Here is a 26,805-nt window from a genome sequence, read left to right on the forward strand (position 1 = left end):
CGTTATCAACCTTTATTTTGTTTTCATTATGCCCGGAATTCATGTCATTTTCATGGAATGGAAGGGGAATCGTCCTCGCCGTGCAAAAATGAACGGCAATGTACACCCCACACGGTGCGCTGCGATGACTGCGCGGTAAAAAAAATGACCGTTTTTGAACAGGTTTTGGGGAGTTGTGTCAAGTAAAATCGACTCTAACATAAAAAGGGCAACAACGGGCAGCTGAATTTGGTATCAACTTAAAGCTTAGACATCTGGCAAAATGATGATATAATTAAAACGGAAATCCACGGAATTCAAAACTTTTCCAATGTAAATGCGAAAAACATGGATTATCCGCCTATTTCGAGGAATAATTATCTTATAAACCTCCTGAAATGTGTCTTTTTATCTACTTTGAAACCTTTCACACGAAAAAAGAATATATCAGGATTATGTGGGTGCCATTACAGATTCCTACATGAAAAACCTCCTGTGAAATGGCTTGTTTTTCAACTAAGCTGTCATATACGCGGCATTTCGCAAAATGTCACATTTTACGATTTGAGGTAGGAAATTAACAAGCTTTATGCAAATTCCCGAATGAAATATTTTGCTGAAGTATTCTTCAAAGTGTTGTCTTTCAGCTGGGCATGACAAAAATTAAAAACCTGAAATTGCCCAAAATGACTTTTGGCGCACTTTTGTTTCGCCCCGGCCCACTGTGCGCCGATCCACCAACTTTCGACAATGACCTCTAATCTGTCCACTGTGATTTGACGGGCATTTCTAATACTCCTCAACGTTCCAAAAAGGGTCTGCGAAGTTTATAAGATACGCTACAGTTTTTAATTCAAGAGAAAGATGGTGTATGCGACAGCCCTTTCATTGGTCCTTGAGCATGGGTTTGAAGACGAGGTAAGGTCGATGATCGTTCTAATGACGTCGACCTGTGTCTCGACATCGGACCTCTATCGTCGAGGTAGCCACTGTCTCTTGTGATGTCGTCAAATGATTCTGTCATCATGACTTGTATTCATTGACCTCAAGACGTGGTTCAATCACCTCCATCCAATAGCTAAGCTTTCGGGTCTTCTGGAAGGTACTGCCGTGATTGTCGAATTTCACCACATCTACAAGGAGACGAATTTATCAAGAATCAAATGTAAATAGAGAGAGGGAATGGGTGAGGAAAATGGAGAGAAAACATCGGCTTTTTAAAGAGAATCTACCCCTTATTCATAGCACTTTATATTGTGAAGTCTGCACTACTCCGAGTGTAGGGCTAGCTTACAGCTGATCTGGACAAAAAACGGGACAATTTACATCAATCGATCCCTTCAACCAGTATAGAATTTACTGGGAATAAAAAAAAATGAGTCGGAGTCGATCCAACAGCACGGCATCTTGCCTTATTCCTAGCAGATCGACTTGCCAAATGCATGTTAACAATTCATCTTCCATTCTTACCCCCAAGGAAGTCAACTTATCAGCTATCGACAACTCTTCATTAAGACAGATCTCTATTCATAAATAATAACTTTACATATTCTTATACCCTTTCTTTAATATTCATATCCGTTTCTCTCAAACTATTAGAAAAATCTATTCTGATATATTTCTGCTTCGCGTATAAAAGGTGTTTGGCTGCATTATCCATTTTTACGCCAGTCAACGCACGATAAAATTAATTCTTTGCAAATCCAATGGTTTCATGGTACGTCACACCAACCAAACTAACTCAAACTGATCAATATTATATTATACTGTATATTTGTTTTGAGGAGTCGAATTCGCCGGTGCGAGTGTAGCATTAGGAGTTTACGCACCACGAAACAGAACACTTTTAAGAACATAGACAATGCATTGTCAAATGACCTTCATGACAACCAAGAAGTCTTTGTTGTAAATTTGTGATCCAATACAGCCGTTTCGTCTTGGACTCTGGACAACGACGCATTTGCCATTTTCCTTCAGCTCTAAAATTTACGACGAAACCGCTGTTGCAGTTCACCAATTTCCGACAAAGACTTCTCAGCTGTTCATTGTAATTTGACGGGCATTTTTAGTATATCCATTGTATTCTTGAATTCGTCCTTCGCCGCAGCGTGAATACTCCCTACTATCAAGGAGCTTGGAAGATCCTTGCTACTATTAACCTATAAAACGAATATGAATATAATACTTACACAATCCTGGTTCTTCAAATAGTACCTCTCCATCTTCAGGCACGATATGACTGTTATATCGTTTCTCATCAAGTATGGAGATCTTCTCCCCTGAATCCAACAACCGATGAATCCCGAATGCGATATCGTGAGATTCAGTTTTGAATTCATACCTAACCAATAAAAAGGAAATAAAGTTAACGCTCGTTATTCAGAAGGTTTATTATTCTGAAATATGTATATTGCAAAAATGAAATTGAGTACGTTAATCAGAGCATCTGTGCCAGATTTCCCAAGATTCGATTTTCTGTTCCGCAATTTCTTTTGTACGAAAATAACTATGAACTATACGAATATGGAGTAGAAGAAATAACCTGTTGTTTCACGTTGTATCAAACGTAGTAGGAAAGCGACGTTTCGTCTGCAAGCTGCTAGACTTCTTCAGGCAATGAGCAAAGACGCTGCTGCGCACGGGGTATATCGCGTCGGCTTGCCCGGCTGTGAGCCGTTAAATAAATATATGAAATAAGTAATAATAATACTCAATATTTACAACGCGCTTTTCCCAAATGGCCCAAAGCGCTCACAATTTCAATTAAAATTGCCTAGAACAAGAGAATTTTAAGTGACTTCTTAAAAGACTTGATTGTTGGGGATTGTCTTATTGCAAGAGGGAGCTTGTTCCATTCCATAGAGGATGCAACAGTGAATGTTCTAACTCCAGTCTGTTTTCTTTTTGTTGGATATGTTAATTTAAGTGGGTCTTCAGAGGATCTAGTTCTTCTACCTGGGACATAAATTTCTAAACAATCAGACAAGTATTTTGGAGCTTGGTTATAGAGTGATTTGTATACAAGGAGTAGTAACTTAAAAATAATACGTTGTCTAATCGGGAGCCAGTGTAAATTATATAACAGGGGTTCAGGAGGTGTATCACGGCGGACTTCGAAAATAATACGGGCAGCCCAATTCTGGAGGTGCTGGAGACGATTAATGTGAGACAATGGTATTGAAGACAGAAGACCATTACAAAAATCAATAAGTACTTTTAAACCAAATTATTGAGAAAAAAATACTGAAAGTACAAGAAATCATCACCGATAACTTTTCTCGTTTCGGTATCTCAGTGAAAAGTCATTACAATATCAACATGCGAAATAAATGCAAAGCTATGGAGACTGGAATACAGATTGAGGAGACAGGTCGAGAGAAAAAAAGGAGGGAGAGAGAGGGGCGTGGATAGGGCTCTGAATCTGCAAGTATAATGATCTTCAAAACGACACGCAATTTACCTGAATATGCTGCCAAGTGTCTTGACCTTGTACTTGATCTCTATTGACCTCTTACCCGGAAGCTGTTGAGATGTCATATCAGAATGTGTCAGATCACTTCCCTTCTTAAAATAAAACGATGGAACTTTACCTCCAAGATTAATCTGTTAAATGACAAGAAAATTAGTGACATTTATTTCTGCACGAGAGGTGTCGTTTAATGGAATATAATTGCCTTTAGCAAAAATGGGTTTTTAAAGGTCAAATCCACCCAAGAAAAATGTTGATTCGAATAAATAGATAAAAATAAAGCTAGCTTAACACTGAAAATTTCATAAAAATCCGATCTAAAATAAGAATTCTTTTTTTTTATTTTTTTTTAAGTTTCGCTTATTTTTCACAAAACAGTGATATGCACAATTTAGTGACATGCAAATGAGACAGTCGATGATGTCTTTCACTCACTATTTATATTGTTTGTTTTTTTGGTTTGAACTATACAATATTTCATTTTTTTACATATTTGACAATAAGGACCAACTTGACTGAATCGCATAGTATTAAACAATGCTAATTCCACGGGTTCAGGGATGAATTAATCGTTGTATCACTCCACAATGAGGATATACTTAGAATATTAGATACCTTTGAAGGACACATGTTAGGATTGCCATCAGTATCTGTCATGGTTCCTCCCCAGTAAACCGGAAGTACTTCTGGATCTATGTGTTTCAGGAGGGCATCACGCCAGTTACCTATCAAACAAAATATCCCAAAATTTGACTTCTTAACACGTTGTATTAGATTATATATTATATGACACGTGGGGTTTGATCAATATTTATGATTATGGTCAAGTTTGGTCAAGTTGGGACATAAACTAGATTAAGTTAAGTGCAAGTAGCTTTTCAAAAATTTACTGAACAGTGTAACACATAATGCTGTCTTCATGTTTAAGTTCAATCGGAGAAGAAGAAGAAGTGGTGAGGACTGAGGAATAATGGGAGAAGGGGGAACAACAGAAAGTATAATTCCGAATGTAATGGTGCCAATGTCATGAATGTGAGTAAGACAAACCTCCTAGTACTTTAATCTTTGCTCTTGTTCCTTCACTGAGGAATGGTTTCAAGATGAAATAGACTGCAGGAAATATCTTAGTAGGTCGAACTATCAGCATTTTATGAATGATCTCCGGATAATGTTCTTCAAACAATGCAGCGGCCTACAGTGGGTAAAAATCACGATTTATCATAAACATAATATCACAGATGATGACGTTTTGGAACTTGTTCAAAGCATATTTATCAGTACAATGTGTCAGTCTTGTTTTGTCATAACATTTTAAAGTGTTACAAATTGTGAAAATTATTTTGTAAACCATATCGACTTTTCTGAATTCTTGTAACGACTATTTCAATCTTCTTTTTTGATCTTATCTCGAATTTTATTTATCCAAGTCTACTCTGATTCAAGCTTGGAATAATCCGTGGCGTAATGAGCCAAAAACTTTGAGGGAGTTAAATATGCATGGCGTATCGAGTAATTATTTTTAATAAGTTGCGAGCGAGCAAAAATTTCGACATTTTTATTACAAAAATCAAAGTTTGTAATAGATTTTTACATAATTTTCAGAAAAGGATATCATATTTCACGACTTTCTTTTTCATTTTCTTTCCTTATCTTTTTTTTTCTTGGTCGTGAATTTTTTTGGGGAAGAGCCCCCCCCCATCTGTACGCCAGTGAGACATATTGATTATTTTGACCCAGCAAAAGACACTATAGAATAATACAGACCTCTGTCATGACTGTCATTCCTGGTTTCCATATATGGCCTGCATTCAGGTGTTCAAGATCTACGATGAATGTGACACCTTCAATATGACGACCAAGCTGAAGGGATACGAATCAATAGTCATTTCAACAAATATTTTCTGTCAGGTTAATACTTTCAAATCAATGTGAAGTAAAGCTGTTCTCCTTCGTCTAGTCAACTTTCCAATCAAATTCACACATTTAGCTCTCTACCCTTCCCCGACCCCCATATATAGGCAGATCCAGGTGGGGGGGGGGGGCATGGACCTATACAGTGCGTCCCAGAAAAAAACGAAACCGAGATTTATCGTTGATTTTTCATAACTTAAACACAAATACAATAGACAAGTGACTTACCAATGTGAAACTTAGTATCCCATCTTTCATCTGAAATTACGTAAATCATTTTTCATTCACGCATGAGTGAGCAAAAACAATTTGAAGAGGACGGTGCATCTTTTTTATTAGTGAAATACAAATCCAGTTGACGATTTTTAAAAATAATCAGAATTATCCCTTTTTCAGGTGTAACTATAACAAATCTAAGAATATATATATTTTCAAAAATCAGCTCGTAGGTCCTTCTTCACGCTGACATATTTGATTTGGTCCTTATGAAATACATACTTTTTTTGTAGCAATGAAGACAACATGTATTAAGGATTAAGAATTTACCCCCCCCCCCCACAAAAATCTTCAAGTAGCTGATCGAAGAATATATTAATGAAACACCCCCCCCCCCCCCATTTCGACAATTCAATTTTTACCCCCTCCATTCTATTTCCCTGTTTCTACAACACAATTAAAAAAAACGGTTGCGAATAAGTTTACAAAATAAACAATCATGAACCTATCCACGGAGGATTATCTATTGTTACTGGGGGTGCTATGACAATGCTCAGCACCCCCAGTAACAATAAATTCATCCTCCGTGGCCAGGTCCATGTGAACAATATTGCTTTTTTACAACATTAAATGTTTGTTTGCATTTTCTTTAAATTCTTAAAGAATAACCGATCAGCGCACATAGTAACCAAGGTTACCAGTACATGAAATCTAAACATAATTGTTTTGTTTCGTATTCTAGAAGTGTCATTAAAATTAATAAATGTGCATTGATTACAAAAAGGTTACTCTTATAGTATACCTTTCTAGAAATGATTTTCTGTTCATTTTGTAATCTCTCCAAGATGCTGATATTTGTTTTGATGATGTCTCCAGCTTTTACCGAGTAGAGCAGTCCTGAGGGAGAAAAAAAAGATCGCAAACATGAATTGATCTTTGGTTTTGTGTTTCTTTTTCCTCTTTCATATAGAGATTTGCAGCAAATGTGTTAACAAGACATCAAGAAAAACCTACATGATAATGTTACAAAATAGTTATATAATCACACACATAACATGCATACACATACGAAACTGATGTCCCGTGTCATATTGGGAAATAAAATATTTTTTTCTCTTTCAACCGTGATTAAGATCTAACAAAGAAATATGAGCCATTTTCACAAACGAAGGAGGATTTCATAATACACCTCTGCCAGTAACAACACTCAAGAAAACTACATCAAAGATTTGAATTGAATATGTTTGATAAGACCTTCTTTTAAAGATATTTTGGAAATTGTTACATACATAGATAATGAAAGCGTTTTTGCTTTTTTTATCTACCTTTGGGATCGACGTTACCAAGAGGGCATATCCACACCACGTGACCTTCTTTATCCAATCCGGTAGCTCCTCCTGGCCAATACTTCAAGCAAGCCTGAAAATATAAAGAAGAAAGTTGAGGGGAATTACGATTAAAGTTGTCGTTGTCTTTTTGTCTAACATAAAATATAAAGTAACACACAAGTTCATGTATCAAAAATTTAAACAAACCCGGTTTCAGCACTAATGAAAAAGTTGTCTGCCTGCAACAACCACCACCTCCTTACTGGGTTGGTCCAGCTCTTTTCATATCTAGTCTTGTAATATAAAATCTTTTATGCTTTGTTTATAGGCTTGACAAATTGTTCGCAGTTTTATCATAATCCATATAACTTGTACTGATTTTGTACTGACCAGTCATACAAACGTCCAAAACCTTGTGAGTTATAACCCATCTCTAAACAAATAAAAACAAAATGATTTTGTCGATATTAAAAAAAAACGAAGCTGGAATTTAATATCGAAGTACTAAACTTTGAACTACGCCATCTATCTGTGTGGTTCAGTGTAAAACTGTAAGAGGCAAAAAATGGCAGAGGTTTAAATGGCAGGGTAAAAACGGCAGAGCAAAAACTGCAGATCCTATACCCCCATACAGTCAACACGACTGAGTAAATCCCCTGCATAAAAGCTATATGCTTAAAATAAATGTAAAAAGGGAAAGTTGAATTATACTGTCGGACTAATCATGCTAATGGAGCGAGTCATATTTTTATAAATCGTCTGCAGCAAATTCATATCCCCTGGGTTGGTACCGTCATATTCCTTCACATGTCAAATTGTTTTACCTATATATTCAAACTTGAAGCACATTTTGGTATTCAATTCATGAAAATAAGACGATTCAGGTTAGGTTCTGAATCACTGATGGGCTATGCAATACCAAATACAGGCGGTAATAACTTGGCAACAAGTTAGATAAAGTAACATTGAAAAGTTTTGAAACCTGACATCCATTTACTATTCTGTGAGGGATTGCTATACAAAATTTCATCATTCATATAAAAACTATAGGTTTTATAAGTGCTTCATCAAATTATGATCCATCATGATCCCTCATAATGGCAAAATTAAATAAAATTACTATTACTTGAACAAACTTTTACTGTCCATGATCACATGACTGCGGACCTGTGTCTGCACGCTTTTTCCCAAATGACTAATGTTATGGGGGTTTTAAGGAAAGATGTATGCAAACCCATTACATCAGTAAATCCATATTTAACCAGTTCAACAGCAGGAAAAGGAGAAGTTTTAAGGATATTTAAAAAGAGAAAAGATAAATTACCTCAGGTATTTCATACCAATCATGAATGGAATCTATTCTGTTCTTTATTCGCCACTCCAGATCCTGCAAACGACAGAAATGATAAGAATACATAATGTGGAGAATCGTAGGCCACACAACGTCATCAAGTTTCGTGAAAGAAATTTGTAACATAGATTGGTTATCATGTCCCTTGGAAGCAGGGGTGCTGGGATGCACCCCAAAATTTACATGGGGTGGTGCATAGGCGGCCCCCCCCCCCACCTGGAAATACTAAATAGCATAGTGTAACCAACATTTTGGAGTGAAAACCTTCTTTCTTTCTTTCTTTTTTGCTTGACAAATTTAAGCCTGCGTCCCATGTTAAAAGATCTTTCCCTGGGCCCTGTTGGTTATGATTTATTCTGTCACTGTCATGACTATCAACAGTTTGGATTTTATTTTGCTTTGTCTTCAGGGAAAACCTTCATAAACGGATGTTCATATTTCTACATCATTCCATATTTTATTTTTTTACTTTCTTGACAATCAAATATTTGACAAGACATCTGCCAATCTCTAGCTTGAATTCATTTTCATAATTGTCATCCCTCCCAATCTTGCTCACTAATTAAAAGCCCTTCATAATAGATGCACAAACACATAATTATCTTGAAAGTGAAAGTATATAGATAAAAGATGACTCCTATATCATTAAACACTTTACTAATCACCAGGATAATCTGTACTTGTAGCTCATAATTCATGGATATAACGTGTATAATGTTTTATTCACGAAACCTGAAATAGAAAGTAGTTCATGTCGATGAAAGATATATGCCAGATCTGTAAGACTCTTGTTTTAAATTAGTACTCACCGTTTATCATCAAAACAGAGGTGAAATTACTCCAACTCCCGACATCACCCCCCTCCCGATGAGATCAAATTGTTCATATATTTATTTATTTATTTTGTTATTTAGGTTAATGAATGAAATAATCATGGTAGGATTGGAAATATGGCGTAATGAAGTAAGCATTTAAAGTACAAACAATTTAAATCATTTTATAAAATCTTTTTATATTTATTAAATAAAGGGGAATTGTTATACGTACCCTACTACGCGCGCGCTTTACAAACATTTGTATTTCGGTCATATCTTTGGGAAGCGAAAAGTTGAACTGGCAAAATGTACACTAATCATGCCAGTCGGAAGCTAACAAGAAACAAAGTACAACAAATGCATTTTTGGCATTTTTACAGCTTTACCAACTATGTATTTCGTTTAAAAACATTCAAATTGACAACCATTGAAAATTTGTACTTTTGTGCTTTTCACCGGAAAGGATTCTCTGACGCCATCTTATCCAGGTGTACTTACATACAGTCCGTTTGCATGTAGAAACGTCACCTTATTCCTTTGTTTTCCATTTCACAAATTTAAATATTTTGGACGATTGAAATTATAAAAATCTTTATCAACTTTTTTTCTTTTTTTAATTCTGTTTTTATTATAGTAAAATGAACTAAATCACAAAATTTACGAATGATTATTAGGTGATTGCAAATCACATAAACACAAGTTACTAATCTTTATCAACGTTAACCCACAGCTTTACAGCATAATTTTGTGATTTCTTTGCTTTGCCTCTTATTTGGCCACAACTGCTATATCAGTTAACTACCAATTAGCCACCAAATAACCTGCAAATAAGCTTGGCCAAAAATAAGTTCCATCAGTACTTGGGTTTGCGTATTGTCCTCAAAGGTCAATTCCACCCAAAAATCAAACTAGAAAAATGTTGAAAATTTCATCAAAATCGGATGTAAAATAAGACAGTTGTGACATTTAAGTTTCGCTTATCTTACACAAAACTGTTATACACATAACTCAGTGACATGCAATTGAGACAGTCGATGATTTCCCTCACTATTTTTTTGTTTTATTGTTTGGATTATACAATATTTCATTCTTTACAAATTTGACGATAAGGACCAACTTGACTTAACCATAGAGTATTAGAACAATGCTAATTGCGCATGTGCAGGTAGGAATCAAGCGATGATTCACGTGGCAATGAGGAGAAAATTAAAATAATTCATGCTTTCATTATAATAAAATACAAAAGAAATAGTGAGTGGATGATGTCATCAGTCTCCTCATTTGTATACTGATCAGGATGTGCATTGTAACTTTAAAATGTCATAACTTTCTAATTCTCATCCGATTTTGGTGAAATTTTCAGTGTTATGCTTGGTGGATTTTTCTTTTTTTATTCAAATCAACTTTTTGTTTGGATGGACTTGTCCTTTAAAATGTCAAATTCGTAATTTGGAAAACAATTAAAAAATCATTTTTATCAAGTTCAAGTTCATTTATTTCTTTCCACAACCAAAATACAATGCATACATGTACGATATCAATAAGGTTAAAAGAAAAAACACAACAGGAATAAAAGCTTATGGACAATGAGCTAAAAAGATATCGAAAATATGGGAAAGAGGTGGTCTGTATAGAAGCAACGCTTGTTAAGCACAGATCACCTTTGATACAACAACAAAATATGTATGATACAATATAATTAAACGTCTGCATTGAAAAAAAAAGCAGATAAGAAGCAAGAAAAAAAAATATATATATATACACATATATACAGTAATAACATAAAAAAGAACAACTAACTAGAGTAGGGTAGAGGAAGGTAAGTACACACGACAAACAGATACACGGCCATAATCGAGAATCACGGAGTGTTCATAAAGCAAAACACCTAACTGGAAAGCAGTGATAGAGCATTCTTGTATTCTGATTCTTCACAGCTTCCAAATAATATGTCGTTGTCTTGGCTCCAGGTATGGTCTTTGATAATCATGACAATAAAGAAATTATTTCTTACCCGTCTAAAACTTTCCTCAGCCTTCTTTACGTTGAATCGGCGTGCTATAAGAAAAGATTAACAAACTTTATTTGTCTTAATATTCTATTAGAATATACAGATGTTTGATATTTCTAAGCATGTGGAATCATACATGCTACATGACAAGTAGTTTTGAAGTCAATAAAGAATATTTTGGTTTGCTTTGCTTTGCTTTTATTATTGTTTTCAAAGTTAATGTGATTACATATGCAATATACAAAATAATCTATAAGATACACAATAATAGTCATAATATATACAAAATAACGATGTGAGTATTATCTATACTGATTACAGAATCACTCTAAAGGGTGGAAGTTTTAAGTCAAATTCGTAAGTTTTAGTTTTAAGTTTTAAGTCAAATTCGGAACGGGACATCTACCCCCTGGACATCCACCCTTTAGGACATCCTCCCCCTAGGACAAGTACCCCCTAGGACATCTATCCCCGGTTATCTAAAAAAAAGGCAAATGTGGACAAATAACAGTCGGATTTTTCATAAAGCTGTGCGTAAAGTTTTTCAGTAAGGCCTGGTCCCACTGGCCGACGGATACAACACGTATAAAGAACACAACAGACGATCAAAATTACGCGGGTGGCTCCATCCGTTTTCATCCGTTCCAGAATGGTCAAAATTAGCGAAAACATGACATAAAAGAACGGACGTGGTTACGTGGGTAGTATGTAGGATGGACAATAAATGGTTGTTCATCGGAAACCTTTGCGGATGAAAACGGATGGAAGTGGATAACGGATCCGATGGAGTAATCAGGTTTTTTTAATACTTTATTTACGAGATGTATACGCTTACATCTTTTCTATTGCCGTGCTTACTAATGATGTATAGACGTTCCATGTACCTTATCTTTCGTCCCTCTTTCCGTTGTTCAGCTTCAGTGGATCTGAGTTGCGAGGATGCCCCGAGGACACAGAGGGGATCCAGTGGACATTTCACGGATGATAACACACATAGAACGTTTGTTGCACGTATATCTTGCGGATTTGTATCGCACCGGCGGAATGTTCATCCGTTCTGTATGTTTTGTGCAGCTCAAAACTTTTGCGCGGATAAAATCTCAGTGGAAGGATGCTCGATAGTAGAGCGTATGTAACACGTATATTCAATGATTACAAAACGGATGCATAGCGTTTTCAAACGGATGGCAAGAATTTTTTTTACGTTTTACATCCGCTTTGCATCCGTAAGTGCAGTGGGACCAAGCCGTTACGCATGAATAGAACTTGTTCTTAGTAAATCAGGGCCCAGTCTTACAAAGAGTTACGATTGATCCAATCAATCGTAACTCTATGGAAATCCATCAGTGTCATAATTTTTTCTACAGGAAATTTGCACAATGTCTTTTGTAAACAAAGAGAAGCACAGCAAATTTTCAAGAAAACGTTGAATGCATAAATATACACCATAGTTAGAAAATGTTTTGAACAAACATGCATAATAGATGTTGATGTTGCTGGCCTTCCATAGTTGTGATTGATCGGATCAATCACAACTCTTTGTAAGACGGGGCCCAGATCGTGGTATCCATGACATAACAATTGAAATGGTCACCAGTCATTCATAAAGTTATTTGTATTTTATGAGACACCCGTCAGGTGCATATGCTGTTAATTTTACAATTTTTGTCTAGGGGTCTGATCGCAATCTTTTACTGAACATTTACTGTTGATTTTGTTGATTAATATGAATTGGATACCCAGTGCAATTTAGAAGCGAATGCATTGTTCCTGAAGATGCTTTCTGTTGATCTTAAAAAGCAAACATTCGTTTCTTACACCTATATTCTCACCTCTTAAGAATCGTAACAAGCAGTGATCATCATGATCTTCTTGTAAGACATCATGAAGATTTGATCTCATCTGAGAAGAAATTGGAATGCGACAAAAAATGGTTAATATATTCAAGATATTTCACTTGTTTATTTATTTCTGACTGAGATCAAGAGCGTACATAATGAGTCAAAAACTAGAGAATTTTTTTTTCTGAAAATCAATGAAAGATAAATTTTTGAACTTTAATTTTCAACATGTTTCTCATAGTAAAATGTTAAACATATCGGTTTCACCGTAAGATTATTATGCTCTATTATTTATTTTTTTTCATTTAGTTCATTCTCGGACATAATTATAAATTATGTACAGCCAAGTTAACCTCCCGACTAGTATAAGTGGTGAAATGTTGGTGAATACTTACCGCAGTAAGCGCGTCGGCCTGTTTGGCACTCAAATCCGATAAAATCCCGCTCATAATTATTGCTCCTTTTTCAATCTCAAAATCAGGCTAGAATAACTAGAAGCCTTGTAATTATCAAACAAGTGTGATTGCCTTTGAATAATATAAACGAGGCAGGAACGATAAATAACCTTGACGTATAGGTACACATACTATCAGACTATTAAATAATTAGATATGATAACGAGGAAGTATAAGAATAATATTCATATCTCTAGTAATGGGTATAGTGATGTTATCTAACCATTCTTGTAACGGTATACAAACAGAAACAACATGAGTGGTTTGGCCATGATTAATTATTAATGTTTCCCGAGCATGAGATCAAAGTTTATCTTTGTTATCACTGCTTTCTATTTTCAAGATACATTCTGAATAATGAGTAAAGTCTACCAAGAGCAAACAATCTTGTTTTTGTCTTATCTTTACCATGCCCTCCTTGCTCGAATTGAATAAACTACAGCAACATTGATATATATTACATGTAATGATTATTAAATGAATTAATGCACACTACTTTCTAATTTTCTTGAGGGATTGTTTGTTTGAAGAAAAAAATAATTTACACTATAATAAGGTAAAGGCGATTGTCATACGATGAATAATAGGAATAATAGAAATAATTATAGGCTTTTCGGTCGTTTGTGTTTTCTTCAGTTATGCGATTTCATCATATAAAAACATTATCTCTCCTACATTAATTTGATATTTTATTTTCTTATTTCTTCATATGATAAAGGATCAGTTCATGCCTCGATTATACGAACAAGTCAAAAAGTTAATTAGGGCTTGAATTTGATGTTCGGGTGTTCAAATTCCACATCAGCGATAATGTCGTATTACTGAATTGACAAGTCTCTATCCAAGTCAGGAGTGTAAACCCGGTCCGATACTGAGCTGAAAATTCCAAAGTTGGGGGAACCCCGATATCAAGGCCTGTGTGGGGTTTACAAAACGAGATACCCTACTATCACTTTCGAAGATTGTTAACGCATATCATGATTTCTTAATGTTTTTGTGAAAATGAATGGCACCAAGTTAAATCAAGGGGGCATACCGTGGATATAGCACATTGTTGAAAAATAGGAAAAGATTTCAGAAATGAACGCTTTGAGTAATTTATGCATAATGAAGAAATTATGATATTAAGTTTATCCCCCTCCTGACTAGCATAGCCCCCCCCCCCTTCTTAACCCCAGTGTATTTAGATGTATCGGGATTGAGTTGTTTAAGATCAAAATAGTCATATTATACAGATATTGACTAATGGGGTGTGTAATATAAACATTCTTTGGACCGCCGGATTTATATTTTCCCGAGGGGTTATATTTTCCCGAAGCGCGCAGCGCTGAGGGAAAATATGATCACGAGGGAAAATATTAATCCTTTAGGCGGTCCAAAGATTTTTTTTTTTTACACATCCCATCAGTCAATATCTGTTATATTAGATAGCCTTTAATGATGAAGATAAAAATGGTCTAACGATGCGTGCAACCTGTTGTTTACGATAGTCACAGTGATTGATGGAACTGGTATAGATCTAGATGTAACTTTAGTCTACTACTACTTTAATGCAGTGAATGGCCCTTTTCTAATCAAATCAAGTTTGTTTTAGGCCTAGCCCAAGATCTCAGTTAGAGTCCAGTTCAGATACTTTAGTCCCACATATTTTATTTCCGTTTAGTTGGTAACATCTAATCCACAAGAGGGCGCCATACACGTAGAAAATATATTCACGGACCGGTTGGTCAATATATTCATCGAAGGTGGACCGGCTGGGAAAATACACGGATTTCGATCATATCACGTGACGCGCAATTGACCAATCGCGCTTGGCTATCTGTCTTGGCTATCTAATATAATATTTTATTATTTTCAATTATTGTTTCTGCAACTTTACAAATACAAATAAAGTACATAGTACATAACAAAATATGTAACCATAAAAAATTATGAATAAATTTTCTATAACATAACGATTTAAGAAGGTTGTTGCTGGAACCTAATAATTCATAAATGACTAGTGGGGCGCTGCAAGAAACTTACGATCAATTGCAAGTCTATTTTCGGTCACAAACTTAACCATGTGTGTTACAAATAATTGTAAATTTGTGATTGATTACTGAACTGCTTCTTGAAACAAGAAGTGTAATATGATTTCCTACAGCTAAAGTTGTTTTATTGATTTTAAAAATTCCAACAGAAAGTTTGCAATTGATTGCAAATATTTTCTTGCAACACCCCCTAGATATAACCATGTCCATGATATGATGCATGTTTGCGATAAAGCCAATTATGACCAAATCCAGAAGCAGGCCTCCCATGTGAGATTAAGCGTGGGGGCGGAGCGACCACGCAAAAAATGTGTCGATCAAGTTTTTTAAGCACTTACAGATAAATTTACGCATTTATTATCATCCACCTCCGAATTCACGTCAGTGACCAAGGTATACTGGGTAGACCTACCAAGGAGATATCACCTCCTTGGACCTACCCAATATCCTTGGTGAGCTCTACATACTTTGGACTGGGCGTATGATATCTTGGGGCCCGTTTCATAAACCATTACCACTGACGTGAACTAATATGTTGCTAAAAAATCTATTTTTTTTTCAAAGTTCCAATCATTTGGAAATAACCTTCCTTTAAAAGATTAAAAGATACATGTAGCCTTTCTCTTTCCGTTTTCAAAAGGAGACTTAATTCATATTTAATCGATAACCACAATATTTTTTTTTCTAAATTATAGGCTTTATCTTTTCTTTGTTTATGTTACGTTTTTAGGATTTTTACGTGTAAGGTTTTTTTTTATAATTGGTATTTTGTTCTATTGGTGCAGCACCAATAAGTCTTCTCTGCCTTCTAAGCTGTCTCCTAGTTTCTTAATTATTTCTATTTCTGTATATTCCAATATGTTTTGTAAGTGTTATTTTTAATCTATGAACGAAATAAATACATATGAATGAATGAATGAATGAAGGAATGAAATAATTGATTAATTAATTAATTATTAGTTAATTAATCAATTAATTAATTAATTAAAAAGTTAATTAACAAAGTTGAAATAACTATAATGCTTTTATTCATTCACCTATCAATTAATTAATCATTAATGAATGAATAAATCAATTAATTGGTGAATGAATACAAGCATTATAGTTATTTTAACTTTGTGATAATAGCAACAAGTCTTAACAGCTAATCAAAATATAACGAACGATACTAATTTCACATTAAGGGCAGACTCCTATTCAGTCAGGTATTAAATCACAGCTCATCCAAGAATCATAAATTCATCTTTAGATATCATTTAAATTCACTGACAATAATCACAATTTACAGTACAACAAAATAAGGTACGTAAGTTGGGCACCTGTCAGCTACAAACTATATAAGACCTGAAACAAGACTAAGCATAATTTCAGTCAAATTTCAGTCAACGACACAGTCATTGCTACACTGTGCGGCATGCGGCGCGACCGTGTCTCCAAAACCTCGTCCTTTCTGTAAAAATTTGTGGGGTTTTTTTAGTGAATTTTGAGTGAATTTCTTCCCTCTTCACGTTGTATTGTGCTAAGACTGTGATCTGAAAAATTTTGGAGTTGTTTTGGACGTTCATTCCAAAGAGGTTCAGTTAAGAAGGTAAGCAAGATATTGTGGGCTACACTAACACATACCGCACTGTAGTGTAATATCGCTAGATCGCACACACACACACATCTATACACAGATAAATTTGAATCTCCCGCCTTTCTTCGGGAACCAATTCCGGTCATGGCCGGGCGGCGCGTTTCCGTTTTACACCCTGGCGAAGGCATTTTCCGGAAAAGTAGCCAAAAAGCGACTAGTGAAGAGTCTACGTCTACGTTTGTTTACATTATCAGCTGGGCGCGCGATCCAAAGTCCGCACCGAAGTTATCCGCAGAACATAAATTTGCAAAGTGCAGCTGAGCTTATACTTTCCAGGTTCAATACGAATGTATGCCTTGATCATTTGCCTTGCCGATTTGCTGATGTCTGTCTTTCTCTCTATCTGTCTATATATCTATCTCTCAAATTCTATCTCTATCTATCTATGTAACTGCAGTATCTATCTATCTAATAATCTTCTCTGTCTCTGTCATTGTTTATCTAACTTCTATCTATCTCAAATTCTCTATCTCTCTCTATCTATCCATCCATCTGTCTGTCTTTCTCTATTTCTCTCTCTCAACATATAGTAACTACAGTATCTATCTGTTAATTTGTCGCTCTTCTCTCTTATTCTTGATCTATCTGACATCTATCTATCTCTAAAATTCTCCAGCTCTCTCTCTCTATCCATCTGTCTGTCTTTCTTCCATCTATCTATCTATGAAACTACAGTATCGGTTAATTTGTCTATCTTCTCTGTTTCTCTCATTCTTTATCTATCTAACATCTATTTATCTCTCAAAATCTCTCTATCTCTCCCTATCTATCTATCCATCTGTCTGTCTTTCTCTCATTCTCTCTATCCAGGCGCGCCGGAACACTTTCAGTTTTGGGGGGGGCAAAATCCCGAAGGGGGCACAATATTTTTGACAGCGTGAGTGACCGAAGCGATCGAGCTGGAGAGGGTGTGGCGCCCCCACGCTAAGGACTTTGTGTAAAAATTGAGTATAAAAGTTGCGTTTTTAAGAGCATTCAAAAATAAATTTCTTGCGAATTGAACATAGAATTCAATACGAAAACTATACTCATAATTTATGAGAACCTATGAAATCTATGCGCAAAATGGTCGAACCGGAATGTGGTTTTCATGTCTGATGCCCGGGGGGGCCACTTACATTGAGGAGTGGATACCATGCGCGACCAAAAAAACACGTAAAAAGGATGTCTTTTTCACGATAGGGCACGTTACGTACGTAACGTGATAAGGGTGTCAAAAACACAAAAATAATGAAAAAAGGGTATCTATTTCGCTAGGGCAATTACGTGTTTAGGGTCGAATTTGGAGGGGTGATAAAACAAAATGAAAATGTTTTATAAAGGATGTCTTTTTTTGCCCCAACACTTTGTGTTTAGAGCCTTTAGAGTCCAATTTGCGCGAGGTGTAGAAGGTGGGTTCGTACACCAAATAAGGTAAAGCCGACGACCGAAGGACCCGTAACAATAAAACATTCCTGTACTTGTTTAGGGGTTCATTTCAGGGAATATTTGCCAAGAGTATCGTTTTGTTTCCAATACTTGTTAAGGGTAGGGTTTCACACCCCAATACTTGTTAAGGGGTGCATATTCAGAATATGGAAATTACGTGTTTAGGGTGCTTTTTGAGACCCCATGGTCGCGCATGGTATCCACTCGTGAATGGAAGTGGCCCCCCCGGGGTCTGATCAATTAAAGGGATGGTCCGGGCTGAAAATATTTATATCGTAATACATAAAGTAGAATCCACTGAGCAAAATGCCGAAAATTTCATCAAAATTGGACAACAAATAATAAAGTTATTGAAGTTTAAAGTTTAGCAATATTTTGTGAAAACAGTCGTCATGATTATTCATTAGGTGGGCTGATGATGTCACATCTCCACTTCCCGTTTTCTTATGTTATTACATAAAATCATAATTTTTTCATTATTTTATACTTGTGTGAATATGTCCCCCTTATAATGAAAAAGTTGCAGCAATAAATATCTAATGCACTAAATCAGTTGTCAATCCAATTTTTCTAGTTCTTGGAGGAAAAAATTTGAATAAACCTAATTACATATTATAAAATACAAAAGAACAAGTGGAGATGTGACATCATCAGCCCAGCTAATGAATATTCATGACGACTGTTTTCACAAAATATTGTAAACTTTGAAATTCACCAACTTTGTTATTTGTTATCCGATTTGATGAGATTTTCAGCATTTTGCTCAGTGAATTCTACTCTATGTATTAAGATATAAATATTTTCAGCCCGGACCATCCCTTTAAATTACGTATCACGCTTATATTGACTCAAAATACCAGAAATTAAAATTTTCATGCAATATCCTTTCAGAAACATTTATTTATGTACATTTACATACACACCGATGACGCGAGAGAGCACAATCATAAGGTTCAAGAAATTCCTGTCAGAACAAGGAGTGTATTAAACAGAAACAAAAGAAATTCTAATGAATGTATTTTCAAATTTAAAATGTTATACTGTTCTGACGTGGCAGACGTCGATAAGAACTTAAATCCCCATTCTTACAAATCATTTCTGACATCAGCATTGGAGATTGTCCCTGATTATTCATGCGTGGGCAATACGTTTCATATTTTGTAACTGGATCGAGGAAAAAGAAATCTAACAATTTAAAACTTTTCTGAAAATCATTAAAGTTTAATACATTACTCGATATATATTTCCTTTTGCATGTTTTGTATGGCTCGGAAGCACTTTTGGATGACTTCAAAATCTTTCTTTACATATTTTCTGGGGAAAATGTGACCATAACCAGAAAATGATGAATATCAAATTCCAGGAAATTTCATTTGTAAATAATCATGAACTGATTGACAAACTACCACAGTTCATAACGTACATTATGTAACATTATTTAGAAGAAAACAATTACATTCCAAAAGCGGATGTGGTACACTTTCAATTTGCCATTCAGTTTTAGTCTGAAATGTATTCATTAAAAGGTTAAACGTTATAACACTGTAATAAGATGGTAAAGGGGCTTATCAAAGGTATGTTTTACAGAGGGACATGTTCGTCAAAAGACGCGAGGCTTACTATGAATATGATACGTAATTGCCCCGTCAGGGGCGAAATTTTTTCATTTCTGACAATGGAAATGACACTTTTTAGGCAGAAAAGTGCTTCCATCGTTTACTTTTGTCCTTAAATAATTTATAATTTTTCTACTTTAGGGGGCACTTTGGGGGGGGGGGCAAAATCTCGTTTTGCCCCCCCAAAATTTTATTTGGGGGGGCAAGTGCCCCCCCTGCCCCCCCCGCTTCCGGCGCCTATGTCTCTATCTATTTATCTATTTTTTTAACTAGAGTATCTATCTATCTGTTAATTTGTTAATATTCTTTGTCTCTCTCCCTCTCTATCTAACATCTATCTTTCTCTCATCTATCTATCTCTCAAATCCTCTATCTATCCATCTGTCTGTCTTTCTATATTTCTCTCTATCTATATATCTATCTATCTATGTATCTATCTATCTGTTAATTTGTCTATCCTGTCTCTCTCATTCTTTATCTTTCTATCTATCTGTCTCTCATCTCTCCCTCTTTCTCTCTCTTTCTATCTACCTATCCACCTCTCTCTCTGTCTCTCTCTCTTTCTATCTATCTATCTATCTGGCTATCTTGTCTCTATCTATTTATCAGTCTTCTATATCTATCTTTCGACAGCTTCTAAGTGTATCAATCCATCAAACTTCAATTTGGCTTTCCATTATAAGTATCTGTTTATTTTGATTTTGTCTGTCATTCTATTCATTTTAATTTATTTTTAGAAAAAAAAACTATCATAAACAACGCGACTGCAAAAGCATGTTCGGATTTCACTCATAGAGATGTGTATTGATTTCACTCCTGACTGCCGCTCTCTCTGTACATGAAGTGCCGAGGAACTCTGTGCTCTGATCAGTAACTGTGCAAATTGCATGCGGTGGTGGACTCGCCTGTGTCACACGCTGCATGCAACCAGCGACGTGTGTAGACTCTTCACTAGTCGCTTTTTGGCTACTTTTCCGGAAAATGCCTTCGCCAGGGTGTAAAACGGAAACGCGCGGCCGGGCGCGGGGCTTCCTACGCCCCGCGCGAAGAGCCAACGGTGTTAGATTCTAACGACGATGACGATTTTAGAACAGTTACTCATTCCAGATCCCTAAAACAGAGAATTAAACGTAAACGTGAAGGCAGTGTAGAGGTTGAAAACTTATCGCTTAGATCAGATAACTCTTCAGAGGACGAACATAATATATTTAGTACACCAACCCAAGTAAGGCAATCGGAATTTAAAGTACTTATCACTCCCATAGATAGGACCAAATCGCTTAAAAATGTCAACCCCATTACCAGAGCTAGACAAATACGAGAAGCATGTCCAACTACTCAGGGCCTTCTCATTAAATGTAGAAATGCTAAGCAGTTAAGAGCAATATCCCAAATAAGTGTCATAGGAACCATCCCAGTGAAAGCTGTAGAGAAGCAGGTAGTTGAAAAAGGAGTCATCTACGGAATTTCAACAGAGATGACAGAGAAGGAAATACTAAATGAATTGAAACATCAGGGTGTTGTCGAAGTAAAAAGAATAACGAAAAGATCTAAATCAAATGCAGATACAGGGGAAGAAAGTGAAGAAAGTGGACCCAAGTTCATCCCAATGACAAGTGTCATTCTTAGCTTCAATAAGAACATCCTTCCCAACTTTGTGACAATGTGTTTTCAAAGATTTAATGTCAAACAGTACATCCCCCAAGTAAAAAGATGCTTTCGCTGCCAAAGATTTGGACACGGAATTGCTCAGTGTAGGGCAAAGTTAAGGTGTGTAAGGTGCGGGCAAGACCATAGTTTCGATGAGTGTAATAATAAAGATAATAGGACCTGCCCCAATTGTGGGGGAGACCATTCGGCAGCATTTGGAGGATGTCCTGAAGCGAAGAGAGCCAAAAAAATACAGACAGTCAAAGTAAAAAACAATGTAACTTACGCAGAAGCTGCAAAATTGTTATCGCAAGAGGAAAACTCACGACAAGCACCCCCAGAAATTCCAGTTGAATTACCAAATGATCGGTTGACTAACCGCCAGCAAGAGCCTTTTCCCCTCCCTCCCACCCCAACCTATGAGAACCGTTCGCCCCCAAATCAAACAGGTAACCAAACCAGATACCCCACCCCGCAACCCCATCCCCAAACATACAGAAGAAACAATAACAGGGATGAAACTCCCTCTCCGGGTAATCTCTTTACCCAAATGAGTAATGAGAATCTTATCTCTTTTATCGTCCAACTCATTCTTACCTTTACTGTGGGAAGAACTGAAGAGGAAATTTCATCCTTTGTCAAAGCAGCTGCAGATAGACTACTACAACAAGGTGTTCTCAGCAAGGCCAATGATGAACTGGGCTAGTCTAATGCTGATGACAGGGGCGCTAACCATACTTCAGTGGAACGCGCAGGGGCTGTTAAATCACGGCCCCGAACTTATAAATTACTTGAATAGGCATAAATACCCTTATCATATAATCTGTATCCAAGAAACTTGGTTTAGTGGAGATCACATACTGGATATCCCAAAATATATATGTTTTAATAGAAACAGAGAAAATCGTTCTAAAGGAGGTTGCGCAATTTACATACATGAATCCCTCAATTATGAATACCCTATTAATGATAAAGAAATTGAAATGCAATTTACCAAAATACATATTGCCGGAAAAGTGATCTCCATTGTAAATTTCTATAATCCATGCAAAAAAATGGATAATGTTATCTTAAACAAAATTACCAACGGTATAGATAACAACCTTTTCCTTATAGTAGGGGATTTCAATTCCCACAATCCTGTATGGGGCAGTACAAAAACAGACCAAAATGGTAAAGTGGTTGAAAACTTCATCCATGAAAGAAACTTTGTAATTTTAAATGATGGAACAGGAACTAGAATAGATCCACATACTGGGAAAACTTCTTGTCTCGACCTCAGTATCACATCCCCTCTGCTATCTGGTAAGTGTACTTGGGAAGTTCTACAACACACTTTTGGGAGTGATCATTTTCCCATATCTACCCAAATATTACTGGATCGAACCAGACAGGTACATGTGGGTAATCAAAGGGTCAATGAAGAAATACACTGGTCTTTTAAGAAATTTGATTGGAATTCCTTCACTAGAAATTGTCAAGGAAGATTGACAGGAGATAGAGATATCTTAATCGACCAAACTGATATATACAGTGATTTTACTAATAAACTAACAGACATTATAAGTGAAATAATGCCCAAGAAAGGCAAAAAGAAACACAACCCCGTTCCCTGGTGGACAGATGAATGCACAAAAATCATCAAAGAAAGAAATAGGGCTAATAATAAATTAAAAAGACATATATCCGCAGAATATTTAAACATATATTTGAAGAAGAAAGCAGAAGCCCAAAAGATTCTGCGCCAATCAGAAAAAAAATATTGGGAAGATTTCTGTCGAAGACTAAATCCCTATGTACCAGAATCCATGATCTGGCACACCATAAAAAGACTGAAGGGGTCGGTCAACAACAAACGAAAATCCAAAAACATGCCAATCTTAGTGGTTAATGAAAAGGAAGTTTTGTGTAATAAAGAAAAAGCTGAGGCTTTTTCTTCCTTTTTCCAATCTATTAGTCTAGTAGAAGAATGCACGGGAATAAAAGGCAATGAACACATTGCAATCAAGTCAATGAACAGGGGAATGGAACATGTTTTGAATGAACCTTTTACGTTTCAGGAATTACAAAAGGCTCTCAGTACTTGTAAACAATCATCCCCTGGGGAAGACAAGATCCCTTACCAGGTGTATGAAAAACTTCCGAATGAAAGTAAGAATTTTATGCTAAAGGTCATGAATTGGATATGGGACACGGGGGCCATACCCCCAAATCTGAAACATTCTATATTAATCCCTGTACTAAAGCAGGACCAAGACCCCCATACTGTATCATCATATCGACCTATAGTACTAAATTCGTGCTTTGCTAAGATACTTGAACGGATTGTAAAAAATAGACTTCAGTGGTACTTGGAAAAGAAAGAAATATTCTTACCTTTTATGACAGGTTTTCGCTCCAAACGTAGCTTGGTGGATAGTATAATACTTCTAGAGAACACGATTCAAAGAAGTATTAACGTTGGAGAATACATATTATTCATAATATTCCTTGATATTGAAAAAGCATATGATCGACTTGATATCAAAAGCTTAATATACAAACTAGCATCATATTATGATATCTCGGGCAATATGCTACGATTCTTGAATAACTTTTTGAAAAAGCGAACTTTTCATGTGAAGATTGGACAGGAAAAATCAAAATGCTATGAAATATACAATGGTCTGCCCCAGGGTAGTGTATTAAGTCCATTGCTTTACAATGTTATGATGTGTGATATCCCGACTGATGAATCTGTTACAACATCCATATATGCGGACGACTGTGCTGTCTGGATATCGGGTGCGGATATAGAGCTTATTTCAAAACAATTACAGTACCATTTGAATAAGTTGAACAATTGGTTTACCAAATGGGGATTTCGTCTCTCACAGAGCAAAACAGTCCCAGTACTTTTTACTAAGAAGAGGAAAGTCAAATACCCGGAGCTCAGGTTAAACAATGCTACCCTGACCTTCAAATCTGAGAAAAAATTCTTAGGAATGATATTTGATCAAAAACTGTCATGGAAAAATCATATAGATATGATCATTTCAAAATGTAAACGTAAGATGAATATTTTGAGGTGCTTAACAGGTACGACGTGGGGAAGCTCCTCAAAATCGCTACTGATTGTGTATAAAGCACTAATAAGATCATTATTAGATTTTGGCTGCGAAGCTTATGATAGTGCGCCCTCATACATCAAAAAATCCTTAGATCATATTCAATATCAGTCCCTGAGAATATGTGCAGGAGCTCTTCCCCTAACATCACTTGCTTCCTTACAAACAGAATTAGGTGAAATGCCCCTAGACTTACGCAGGCAGATGCTTGCAGATATTCTAAGACAAAAAATTGCTATGCATCGTGATCATCCTGTTAACGTCAAGCCAAACTGGCAAATGGAGATAGTAAAACATCAACAAAATTATAAACCTTTTGGATGTAGGACAGCATTGATGAATGAAAAACCAATTGAAACTTATACTGTACCTTGTCTCCCCCATGGACAATGATTCTTCCAAAAGTTTCTCTAGAATTGAGTGAAGTTCTAAATAAACAACAAAATCCCTTATATTTAAAACAACGTAGCTTAGAACTTATAGGAAGTAAATGGTCAAATCAGTTGCATATATTCACAGATGGGTCAAAAGTTCCAAACAATGGAACAGTCTCCACTTCTTTCTATGTACCAGCTTTCTCCATCCATGAGGCAAAAAGGATGGCGAACCATACATCATCATTCAGAGCTGAATTAGCAGCCATAGTCCTTGCCCTCAACTGGCTGGAGACTATAGATGTATACGTCGGAATTGTGATTTTCTCTGACTCATTGAGCGCACTACAGGCCATAAAAGAAGAAAAGGATGTATCCTTTGTCACGGAAATCATAATTTTAACATGTTTAACGACTAAATTAAACTATCAAGGGAAACACATCCACCTTGAGTGGATCCCTAGCCATTGTGGTCTGCATGGGAATGAAATGGCAGATCATTACGCCAAAGCTGCCCTACAAAACAACATTGAAATATTTAATAAACATTCTCTTTCTGAAATAAAGAGTATTGTTACAGATAAGTATATCACCCTCTGGCAAGATAGGTGGAATTCTTCACACGCCTTTCTAAGACAGGTACAACCTGCCGTTAACAAACCACATTTATGTTTTTTAACAAGACTTGAGGAGAGTATTGTTCATAGATTAAGACTCGGAGTAGTAGGTTTAAACGAAGATCTTTTTAAATTGAAAATGCACCCAACAGGATACTGCAATAATTGTAATGGGTGTATTGAAACTGTAAGTCATTTCCTCACCGAATGCCCAAAATACATCATAGAAAGGTCTATGTTACTTGCCGAGACCAATATAACTGATGCTAAGGAAATAATGACATTACTGAAAAGTGTACAAAACATAAAGCAAAAATCCATTGCACGCTTTGTTTTAAGAACAAAGCGATTGTTCGAGAAACGGTAACCTAGGCAACTAGTTATGCAGAATTTTAGTTGCTATCTTGTTTTATTGTCGCACGATGTTCTGAAATTAATATTCACCTAGAAGACTTTTGTCATTCATGCAAAACCTTTCGGATGTATCATAAAATGTAATAACTGCATGGCATTGCTCAATAGCGAAATGGTTTTGCAGTTTTTTACTTAATCATAACTTACAAACTACTATATTTGAATATATTTGTGTGGGTATACACACATAATTATATACATATCAACTATTGGAAGTTGTATTACTATAGCAACTATTATTCATCAACTGAATCAGACGCGCGTTGGATGTACACACGATATAATATATTACAATACTTGTGTTTCTTTTTCATCTCTAACCGCCCACAATATCTTGTAACTAACCTTGGATGATTGGTCGCAAAGCATCCCACACTATTTATTTTATCAAACTATTATGCATGTGATATAGAATATTTTACATTTGTTAAAGCCTTGACTTTAAGAAAGGGAAAAAAGAGGAGACATCTCCCCATATCTTGCTGGGGTTCCCTTCTTTCATTTTTCCTTGCGGAAGAGGGAGAGAAGAAAGGATAATTTAATAGTTAAGAAAA

General features: G+C 35.9%; 1 protein-coding gene across 2 annotated transcripts; it reads right to left on the bottom strand.

Annotated features, from left to right (window-relative positions):
- Positions 1–820: 820 nt before the first annotated feature.
- LOC121409658 (SEC14-like protein 3) lies at positions 821–13,396 on the bottom strand. Of its 2 annotated transcripts, XM_041601567.1 has the most exons (12): positions 13,317–13,396; positions 12,913–12,982; positions 11,084–11,127; positions 8,228–8,290; positions 6,901–6,994; positions 6,378–6,472; positions 5,213–5,308; positions 4,496–4,640; positions 4,064–4,173; positions 3,440–3,582; positions 2,169–2,320; positions 821–1,112 (listed from the first exon to the last, which is right to left on the bottom strand). In XM_041601567.1, the coding sequence occupies exons 1-12, from the start codon at positions 13,368–13,370 to the stop codon at positions 1,003–1,005; spliced, it is 1,176 nt and encodes a 391-aa protein (XP_041457501.1). In that variant the 5' UTR covers positions 13,371–13,396; the 3' UTR covers positions 821–1,002. The 2 variants fall into 2 exon arrangements, with proteins under 2 accessions (XP_041457501.1, XP_041457502.1); XM_041601568.1 differs by lacking the exons at positions 821–1,112; positions 2,169–2,320 and having other exon boundaries at positions 3,436–3,582.
- Between the last annotated feature and the right edge of the window lie 13,409 nt (positions 13,397–26,805).

This window comes from Lytechinus variegatus, chromosome 2, assembly GCF_018143015.1.
Source record: "Lytechinus variegatus isolate NC3 chromosome 2, Lvar_3.0, whole genome shotgun sequence".
Taxonomy (NCBI): domain Eukaryota; kingdom Metazoa; phylum Echinodermata; class Echinoidea; order Temnopleuroida; family Toxopneustidae; genus Lytechinus; species Lytechinus variegatus.